Raw genomic sequence first — 10,898 nt, forward strand, 5'->3', positions numbered from 1 at the left:
GCAAGCCATTTAAAACCTTTTTTAACAAAGCTCTATGGCTGATGGGAGTCAAACTTCTATATCAAGGAGTATTAAAAATGCAGCTATTCTAATTAATTATGCTCACAAACATAGCAAATGTAATACTGAATAGGATAGTAAGAGTGTATGAGATTATACTATTATCATTAATTTGTTTCCACCCCACGAACCACCTGCAGTACCCTTGTGGACCACCAGTGGTCTGCAGACCACAGGTGGGCAATCCCTCTCCTAGCTCAGCCTCTGACCTGATCCAGCAAGGCAATGCTCCTGTGGTTGTCTTGTTCTGACATCCTCGGCTACAAGCTCAAGCCTGCACAATTCAGGATGCATCAAGCCCAGCACAACTCACGGGGCTAGTGGGCTGCGTCTGGCCTGGATGGTGGATCACTGTTTGTGCAATCCTTTGCCAGCACAGGCAACCGGCTTCACTGCTCTGGTGGCCTCTTCCACAAAGTGGGGGGGGGGGGCGGGGGGGCAGGTTCCACAGCAGCCCCCTTGGGCCATCCCAGGCAGGCAGGCAGGCTTCCATCCCTTCCATAAGCAGCTTTTCTCTGCTGCTCTCAGCTGCAGCCTGGAGATCTGGACCGCTGGTGGGTGGGTGGAAAGTCTTACCCTGCAGGAAGAGGCAGGTTGGTCTGCCAAATGTCTTGGGCGTTGGGCCAGTCCCGCTGGCAAGGGGCTCCAAGACAGTGGCCATGGCGGCTGGAGATGATGGGAGTTGTAGTACAACAGCTGGGGACCCTGGCCGCAATGGCTGGGGATGATGGGAGTTGTAGTACAACAGCTACGACCGGGACCCAAGTTTGAGAACCCCTGGATATAGACAGAATACCTTAGACTCCTTAGACTCCGCTCCCCCCGCACGCCCTGCATTTTTGGTAAGGCATTTAAAAATGTTTTCAAAGCAATTTATTTTTATTATTTCACACGAAATAAGGGGAGTTAGGACGAGCAGGAACTCTTATGCCTTTGCTGCATCATGTCTCCAGTTTCCGCATTTCACCCCCGAGGGAGCACAAAGCAGGGGCTGCCGACGAACACCCGGAAGCGCCTACTGCCGACAAAGCAAAGAGTCTTCTGGCATTTTATCTCTATGGGAATCAGGGCGGGCCAATCCCAGAGGCGGGAAGTGGAACCCGAGGCGGTGACGGCGTGTTGCCAGCCGGAGCCGAAAGGAGCGCACTAGTCCGTGACCGGAAGTCGTTCCAGGCGGCGGAAAGGAGCGTTGCGCAGGGTGACGCGCAGGCGGCGAAGATGGGCCGGAGCCGCTCGCGGTCCCCTCCCCGCAGGGGTGAGTCGCTGGCTCAGCAGCCGCCCCCTCCCCGCGCCCCAGCCCTGATTCCTCCCCCGCTTCGGCCTCGTGGGTGGGCTCCTCAGAGGGCGCCTGTTGGGATGGCGTACTTAGCTCCCCCCCCCAATTCTGTCCTCACAACAGCCCTGCGAGGTGCGCTAAGCTGAGAGGGAGCGACTCACTCGGGTGCGCTTCGTGGCTGGGGAGGGGTTCGCGCGCAGGCCTCCCTGGTGGCAGCCTTCCCTCTCACAGGGATTCCCAGGTGTTGTCGACTACAACTCCCATAATCCCCAAGCAAAAGGCATGGCAGCAGCTGGGGATGCTGGGAGCTGTAGTCCACTGATTGGCTGATTAAGTGCCGTCCAGTCGGTGTCGACTCTTAGCGACCACACAGATAGATTCTCTCCAGGATGGTCTGTCTTGAGCTCGGCCTTTACCGTCTCTCCGTGGTGCCTTCATGGCTGTCGTCATCGAGTCCACCCACCTGGCTGCTGGCCGTCCTCTTCTTCTCTTTCCTTCCACTTTCCCCAGCGTTATGGACTTCTCGAGGGAGCTGGGCTTTCCCGTAATGTGTCCAAAGTATGAGAGTTTGTTTGTGCCTCGAGTGAAAATTCTGCCTTGATTTGTTCTAGGACCCATTGGTTTGTTGTCCTGCCTGACCATGGTCTCCTCCAAAGTCTTCTCCAGCACCCAAGTTCAAAAGCGTCAATGCTTTTTCTCTCTTGCTTCTTCAAAGTCCAGCTTTCGTATCCACGGAGTGTCACGGGAAATACCATGGTCCAAACAATTCTAATCTTTGTAGCCTGTGTGTGCTGGCCCTTTCTCCCTTGCTACTCTCTTCTTTCCCCACTTTTGACTTCGTGTTCTGCTTCTGGGCAGTTGTTGTTGTTGTTCTCCTTATGAAGCTTTCTAGAGCACCACTTACCCTGATGGCATAGATGCATCTATGATGATGATCTTGGTAGCAAAAGTGTTCCCTTCTTCCCCATTTGCAGTTGCAGGGGAGTAGCAGCAGGAGGGAGGGCATGCCCTCAACTCCTGCTGTAGGCTTCTAGCATCTGGTTGGCCACTGTGTGAAACGAGATGCTGGGTTAGATGGGCTTTCTTGGGCCTGATCCAGCAGGGCTGTTCAGATGTTCTTATGTTCATTTCTTAACTTCCTTAACTTGGCTTTGAGGACAAGTTAGGGCAAGCTCTGATGTTGGCCTGTATTCCTTGGGGAAAGAGGGGTGTGAGATACAGAAGGAGGTAAATGCCATGCTCCCGGAGGAGAAAGAGTGTTTCCCTGTGTGTGTGTGCATCTCATTTAAATTCATAGCTAAAACATAAATGTCGCCATCAGGGTTGGGGGGGGGGAGGGTTCTTACTTCCAAGCAGCCTGTAAAGCATTAAATGTTCTAAAACAAGTGCTCAGTATTAAGTTACAACCATTACTGTTGGTAATGGATTTCTTGGGGACGACCTACTGTTAATAGGTTTTCTGTACTGCAGACCACTCTGGAGCCCTCATGCACAAGGCAGGGCAGAAATAGACTGAAAACCTAATGTGGGCTTTCTGCCTTAATCCAGGGGTTCTCAACCTGGGGTCCCCAGATGTTGCTGGACAGCAGCTCCCATCCTCCCAGGCCATTGTGGCATCAGGGTTGGTTTGATTTAAATCAAATTGATTTAAATCACTTCACAGAAAGACTCAGTTTAATGATTTGAATCACTAGTCAGGAAGATTCACTTTAATCATTATTTTCTAGTTATTACTGGACATTATTGATGTCCAATATAACCTTAATACATATTCAGAGGTAGATGTAGGTTTCATTTTTAGAAGGTAGGTACGCTCTCTAGTAGATGCTCACTTCTCATAATGCTGTTTCCTTCGGGCAACCAGGCCTTGCATTTCTTTGTTGCACTGTTCACTTCGCACACACACCTGTCTTGCCCACAGGAACACCAGTAAAATATTCGCACATGGGGTCTCTTACGGCCTGCTGCCATGATAGGTATTTCCCTTCTACAAGGGAGGGTACATTGAGAAAAGATTTCCTCAAGACTGCATGAATATGTTCGGTTCACTTTTGGCTTCACTTTCTATGCCCCTCCCTGTCTTGTACATTTATATCCAGACTCCAACTCCTCCTTGTTCAGATCTATTCCATTCTCCCAAATTCTCTCTTTGTCTTTGCACTTTGCGGAGTTGGCAAGGGCCTGATTGCATGTGTATGCGCCGCATGTACATCACCTGCAGAATAGGATTGATCAGAACCGTTATCTCTCATACCCATATACTGGTGTTAACATGTAACATAGGAAGCTGCCATATACAGAGTCAGACCCTTGGTCCATCTAGCTCAGTACTGTCTACACCAGGGATTCTCAACGTGTGGGTCCCCAGATGTAATTGGACTTCAGCTCCCATAATTCCCAACCAATGGCCACTGGGGCTGGGGATTATGGGAGTTGAAGTCCAATAACATCTGGGGACCCACACGTTGAGAAACCCTGGTCTACACAGACTGGCAACGGCTTCTCCAGGGTTGCAGGCAGGAATCTATCTCGGCCCTATCATGGTTATGCTGCCAGGGAGGGAACTTGGAACCTAGATTCTCTTCCCAGAGCGGCTCCATCTCCTGAGCGGAATATCTTCCAGTGCTCACACATCAAGTCTCCCATTCGTATGCAACCAGGGCTTTAGTCATGCTTGCTACCACAAGACCAGCTCTCCACTCCTAGACTATAACTAGTCATTGTTGTTAGTATTCATGATGATATATTTAACCTAGATTCTTTTTTAACAAATTGTTTTTTAATTCAAATCCAATTTGAAATTTTAAAACTGTGTTTTTTAATTTAAAAAATCATCGATTTTCATCAACTGCTGGGGATTATGGGAGTTGTAGTCCAGCAACATCTCTGGACGCAAGTTTGAGAACCCCGGTTTTAATCAGTAATCAACCCAGTCAGACTAACCATTTCCATGGGGACAATCTTTGAGCAGGAGGGCTGAGAGCACACGAGACTGCGGTTCCTGAAGCTCTTTGGCGGAGTTTAATACAAAAGGAATAGCCATCTCCCCCCAAATGCAGGGAGTTCGCTGTGCCTGGAACGGAGTCTCCTGCCATTGCCTCTACAGATAGCTTCTCTCTCTCTCTTTTTTAAAAGAACGCAGACGTTCCAGGTCAGCCTCACGTGAAAGGGAGAGGAGGCGGCGGGAGCGGTCGAGGTCCCGGGAGAGAGACAGAAGGAGAAGCCGTTCACGCTCCCCACATAGGCGGCGATCCAGGTGAGGAGGTGGCATCAGAGAGCAGTGCGGAGTTTCTGGTTAACTTGTTCTGTAACTACCTTTCTTGTTGTAGGCAGTGTGTCTGTGTGCCTGCAAGGACAGGACTGGCTAGCAGCGCTCTCAGTGAGAAACCCCGAGGGGTGGGGGGCAGAGAGAGCCTGGATATGACTTCCTCAGGGAAACTGCCAGGGAGGTGTGAAGGCGCTTCCCTGGCAACAAACTTCCTTCCTGTCTGCCATGCAAGAAGAGGTGAAGGGAGGGTCCCTTGCCAGTGAAATGGAAAGGCAGCATCTGATCGTGGCCGTTGAACTGTTTCTGTCCTCCTTGTCTCATGGTAGCCTTAACCTGCCACAACTGCCTTCCCTCCCACCTCCTGCAGGGGCTTTGCTTTGGTCTCTGACAGTGAGGAAGGCTTTGTGCTTCCGCACAGTTGTTGATGTTTGCTGACTGGGCAGGTAGAAAGGCCTGGGGCAGGATTCAGCTGACCAAGCAGGGGGACTCCATGTCCTTGGATGCAAGGCAGACACAAGCCTTTTCTGTGTATCCAGTAAGCTGATGTCTCTGAGGTCCTTGCATTCTCCTTAGGACTGTATGTGCCACCTTCCTTGGGAAGGATCTCTCTCTCTCTCGCATCCTCTCCCGGATCTGAATTCTATTTCTGCAATGGATTGCAACCCATTGGAGCAAGGGCTGTTCTGTAAAGTACCAAAAATCTGCTCTTGGTTGACCTAGGGGTTCTTGTGATGAGAGTTGCAGGCCAACAATCTCTGGGGACCCAACTTGGAGAACCCCTGAGCTAACGCATACTAAATTACAGTCCTGTGTGTGTTAGGGGTCTGCATGAAACCATTCTGGGCAGTTGGGTTCGAATTCGAACTGAACCACTGGTCTGTAAACTAGTTTGTTAGAACCAGCCACCGGTTTGGTTCATGCACTCGAACCGGTTCAGCCAGGTTTAGGATGCTTGTAAAGGGGAATCTGGTATGGATTCCCCTTTCCAAGCAGAGGCGGATCCATAGCAACTAAAAGGAGGTTGAAAGGGCATGCCCTCACCTCTTGCCTGTAGGCTTCTCAGACGTATCTGGTGGACCGCTGTGTGAAATAGGATGCTGGACTGGATGGGCCTCCTTGGGCCTGATCCAGCAGGGCTGTTTTCATGTTCTTAACTTGACAACCTGGTTGCAGAATCCTGCACTTCTCTAGAAACATAGGAAGCGGCCGTATACCGAGTCAGACTGTATTGCCTGCACTAACTGGCAGCAACTCCCCAAGGTTTCAGGCAGGAGCCTTTCCCAGCCCTACCTTGAGATGCTGCTGCTGCTGCTGCTGCCGCCAGAGACTGAACCTAAGACCTTCTGCATGTGATGCAGCTGCTCTGCCACTGAGCTGTGGACCCACCCCCTCTCTTCTGCCACATCCCATTAACAAGTCCCATCTTCTAGGGGGTTGGAATGCCAGCCTGATGCTCGAGGGCTCATCCTCGCCCTTCCTGCCCTTTCTTTGACAATCTGGAGGGAGCTAAGTTGGTAACTCTCCGAGGCGGCAGTCTCCTGGGAGGAGGAACTCTTGCCAGACAGGAGGTCCTCCCTGCAGCGAGACTGCAGAGCTTGCTAGGCTCTGTTAAGGCACCAGGGGGCGATGATGAGGCCGTGCAGAGAGGCCGAGATCTGGTGATTCCCCACCAACTATCTGGAGTCTGTGGATCGCCTTTCTAAGAGAGACAAGGAAGACAGGTAATGCCACGTCCTTGTTCCCAGTTCTGTGGTTCCCCCAAGGGGGAAATAACCAGATTGTGATTCTTCAGTGAGGATGGGGGGGGGGTGACACACCTCCGACCCATAGATGTATGCTCCTAATGTGTGCTTTTGGTCGGCTTTGCTTTTAATCTTGTTTCTGCACCCTCCTGGGGCCCTGCAACTGTGCAAGTGCTTCTCGTTTGGTTACTCTCTCATATGGGGGCAAGTGCCCTTGCTAGCCCCCCCTTGTTAAGGTGAGGACTGCACTGGTTTGATGGTTCTAGGTCTCCAAGGCGGCATAGATCAAGCTCCTCTTCTCCTCTTCGACAGAAAGAACGGAGAGATGATGAGAAGAAAGAGGGCAAAGATACCAAAGGCAAAGAGCGCCAGATCACAGGTAAGGACACAGGGGCCTGGGGTTTTGCAAGCTAAGCTGGCAAACATCTTGGCATGAGGCGCCTTTGCGAACTCCAGCTCTCTACTTGTGGACGGAATAATCTGGCTTTGGGGGTTGGAGGGGTGGGGTGCTGCTAACTTGAGCAGGATCTTATCTTTGCTCAAAAGGTGTTTGGTTCAATAGGCAGTAGAAGTGTGTGCCTTCCTCTGCAGGAAGAGCCAGCAAGAGCCGGCTTGCCTCGCAGCTGAGGGGCTCCTCTGCCCAGGATCAGTTGCCTTGCACATCAAAGGTGTGCACCTTCCCCTCTTCATATGCAAAGGGAGCAAGGTCCTCCTGGTTGCCACACCTTCTCTTTATCTCCCTGTTGTGCCTTGGTTTCCTTTCCAGAAGAAGACATGGAGGGCAAAACAGAAGAAGAAATTGAAATGATGAAAATGATGGGATTTGCGACCTTTGACACGACTAAAGTGAGTGGCCTTTTGGTAGCCCTAAGAGGCCAGTGGCAGCAAATTGAGGGGTCCCCTTGGCACTATAGAGTGCCAGGAGAGGAGAGCTGGTCTGGTGGTAGCAAGCATGACTTGTCCCCTTAGCTAAGCAGGGTCTGCCCTGGTTGCATTTGAATGGGAGACTAGAAGTGTGAGCAGCACTGGAAGATATTCCCCTGAGGGGATGGAGCCGCTCTGGGAAGACCACCTAGGTTCCAAGTTCCCTCCCTGGCTGCATCTCCAAGATAGGGCTGAGAGAGATTCCTCCTGCCTGCAACCTTGGTAGCCAGTCTGTGAACACAATACTGAGCTAGATGGACCAAGGGTCTGACTTGCTATATGGCAGCTTCCTATGTTCCAAGAGGGCGGCAGAGACACAGGCAAGAAAACACAAAGGGGGAAACCCCACTCAGGAAATGCTTTCTTGAGTCAGATGCATTTTGGATCAATATGTTCATGTTCAAGGGTCCGTAACATAAACACATAACATATAATAATAACGTAACATATAATAATAATTGTAATAATAATATAATAACAGCAACAACATTGATAATAAAATTCAGCCATCCCAGGTCCTTGGGAAGGACTCGATGTCTGGATAAAACAAACCAGTCAATAACACCTGTCTGACTGTGTAAATAAATAATAATAAACAAGTTTTATTACAAATTACATCATTTGATCAAAATACAGTTCCAAACTCTTGCATATTCCCAAGCTGCTTATTAGAGCAGCCTTCTCTTAAACAGTACTCTGCTCATACAGAAATAGAATTTCAGGGGGGGAAACTTGTTCTTTTTTGTGGGGGAAATAACGTTCTCCCTCCCCCACACACGTGTTTCCCCTCTTCTTGTTGTTTGCACTTGATGCATTGATGTTGGTGCGCCCACTGCCTAAACCAACCAGCACTTGCAGTTGTGTTGTAAATGATCATTCACCTTCAAACTGTGCTCCAGGGAGCCATGGATTCCTTGGGAGCCTATTGTGGGTGTCTGTCTTAGAAGATCAGAAATGACTGGAAAAAGTTTCCCAGGGAGGAAGCTTGGGCTTGGCTAATGTTCCTGCACTGCACAGCTACAGGAGAATATTGGATGTGGGCAGAAGGTAGGTTAGAATCTACTGGTAGATTGTTGGGCGGCTTGCAGTAGACCAGCAAGGCAGGGCTTGGACTCCCAGTAGTTTAACAGCAGCAACCACAACAGGGCTGCAGTCATGTGCACACTTGCTTGCCTGGTCCGTGGAGGTGTGTATTCCTGAGCCTTGGTGTGGCCCAGTTATAATACCAGCCTTTGTGTCTCAGAGTGCTGACACAATTTGTTGCTCCTTCGAATTGTTAAGAAATAATTCTCTGCCACTGCTGGCCTTGTGCTAATTGCTCATGTTTCTAGCGTGTTCCTAGCCTGTAAAATATGAGTATCAGCTGGTTGCCTTTGATCAGCAGGCCAGCATTAGCATTTCTGCGTAGGATTCCTGATCTTGAGGAACTCAGAGATAGATTTGTGCATGTCTGTGCCAGTGAAAGGCTTATGGGCTGCAACAGGTCGGGAGCTCTCTCTGCCTCCCAAGTCAACACGGTGCATCTGCTCCAGCTGGTAGACCTTGGGATTCTCATAACAAAGTAGATCCTGTGAGTCGGAAGTCTGCCCACTCCTCTCCTAGAGATCACGCAAGGCCTGATGGGCCTTGACCAGTGCTGTGGAGAACAGAGCATTCTCAAACATTCCCCCAGAATCTTCAAGACCATGGAAGATTTCCAAACTAGACATATAGGGATTGTTTTAACGAAAGGCGGTATATACATTTAACTTTATTTATTATTTGATTTCTATACCGCCCCTCCAAAAATGGCTCAGGGCGGTTCACACAGAGAAATAACAAATAAATAAGATAAACAAAATGGATCCCTGTCCCCAAAGGGCTCACAGTCTAAAAAGAAACACAAGATAGACACCAGCAACAGTCACCGGAAGTACTGTGCTGGGGGTGGATAGGGCCAGTTACTTTCCCCCTGCTAAATAAAAGAGAATCACCACGTTAATAGGTGCCTCTTTGCCAAGTTAACAATAAAATAAATATGAGGATTCTCTGACAAGCACATTGCTGTGGGAAGGGTTCCTTGAAGATAGAAAGGCTGGTCTAATTCTTCATGGAAGTGTTAGGGGTTGGCCTTGTAACCCAAGGCAGGTTCCCCAACAGGGGTAAGCAAAAGCAGCTGAGGGGGATACAAAGGGCTGAGGAGCTTCCTGGAGATGCATAGAGCTTCTTTCTCTTCCCTGTTGCCTGAAGATGACCTTTGGATTTCTCCTTGTGTCTTGCAGGGCAAGAAAGTGGACGGCTCTGTCAATGCCTATGCTATCAATGTGTCGCAGAAGAGGAAGTACAGGTTAGCCTACCCTTCACTTGTAGGGAGTAGGAATGTGCACAAACTGGTTCAGTGCTCCTTCTATGGAGCACCGAACTGGTTCGAAGGTCCAGCGTCCAAGCCGGTTAGGAGGTGTGGGGGGTTCCTTTAAGAGGCATGGAGGGTGCCCTTACCTGCCCCAACACTCTCCCCCACCCCACCCGCCAGCACTCTCCCCAAAATAGCTGGCGTGTGACTGCAGCATACCTCTCACAGCCCTGGTCAGCGTCATACAGCGTCATGCGTGTGCACGCCATGTGCACGCGCATTGGCCCATCCCTGCCACCCCATGCCCCCGCCTCCCGGGAGTGCACAAACCAGTTCCTGCACATCCCTAGTAGAGAGTGCCCAGAGTGGGAGCTCTGAGGTTCCTCCTGTGTTGGGGAGACCCTTCCTTCGCCCAGCACCACTTGCTTCACAGGAAGACTTGCACAAAGAGCTCTCGGTGGCATTCCTTTATTTTAACTTATAAAAAGGGATCTGAACAAAAAGAACACCGGTGTCTGATTCCCCCTTTCTTGCTTTGTAGAACATACTTGCCTTGGGAGTTAGGAGCAAATGCGGGGGGCAGGGCTGAGGTGACGCAGCCTCAGTGGGGCTCCTTGCTGAAGTTGGCTTTCTCTCCTTGCAGGCAGTACATGAACAGGAAAGGTGGGTTCAACAGGCCTCTGGATTTTATCGCCTGATGCCTACACTTGTGACACTTGAAGGGCGACTTTAGTCATTTAATTGCCTTAACGGCAACCCCTGTGGCTAAGAGGATCCCGGCAGCTTCCCACTCATACTGGGGATCTTGTTTGTGAAAGTGGCATTGTCCTATGGGGTGAGATGGTCATACATCTTCCTCTAACAATGTGTTCGGGATTTGCATGAAACAACTTCCTTTTGCATTGTTGTATTTACTGTTTTGTAGGTTTGGGTTTTTAAATACTGTCAGTTAAATTAAAAAGAGAAACCTGAATAGTCTCCTTGAGCACATTTCAAGTAGAAGAGTATCATTGATTGGTTGATTGATTGATTAAGTGCCGTCAAGTTGGTGTTGACTCTTAGCAACCACATAGATTCTCTCCAGGATGATCTGTCTTCAACTTGGCCTTTAAGATCTCTCAGTGGGGCATTCATTGCTGTCGTCATCAAGTCCATCTACCTTGCTGCTGGTCGTCCTTTTTCTCTAGCATTATGGACTTCTCAAGGGAGCTGAGTCTTTGCATAATGTGCCCGAAGTATGATAGTTTGAGCCTGGTCCTTTGTGCCTCGAGTGAAAATTCGAGATTGATTTGTTCC

At 49.9% G+C, this 10,898-nt stretch overlaps 1 protein-coding gene across 1 annotated transcript; it reads left to right on the forward strand.

Moving 5' to 3' along the window:
• The first annotated feature begins 1,156 nt into the window (after positions 1-1,156).
• On the forward strand, positions 1,157-10,575 carry SNRNP27 (small nuclear ribonucleoprotein U4/U6.U5 subunit 27). Its single transcript, XM_053270281.1, has 6 exons — positions 1,157-1,315; positions 4,472-4,592; positions 6,613-6,725; positions 7,113-7,192; positions 9,532-9,596; positions 10,246-10,575. The coding sequence occupies exons 1-6, from the start codon at positions 1,279-1,281 to the stop codon at positions 10,298-10,300; spliced, it is 471 nt and encodes a 156-aa protein (XP_053126256.1). The 5' UTR covers positions 1,157-1,278; the 3' UTR covers positions 10,301-10,575.
• Positions 10,576-10,898: the final 323 nt, after the last annotated feature.

The sequence above is a fragment of the Hemicordylus capensis genome, chromosome 8, assembly GCF_027244095.1.
Source record: "Hemicordylus capensis ecotype Gifberg chromosome 8, rHemCap1.1.pri, whole genome shotgun sequence".
NCBI lineage: Eukaryota > Metazoa > Chordata > Lepidosauria > Squamata > Cordylidae > Hemicordylus > Hemicordylus capensis.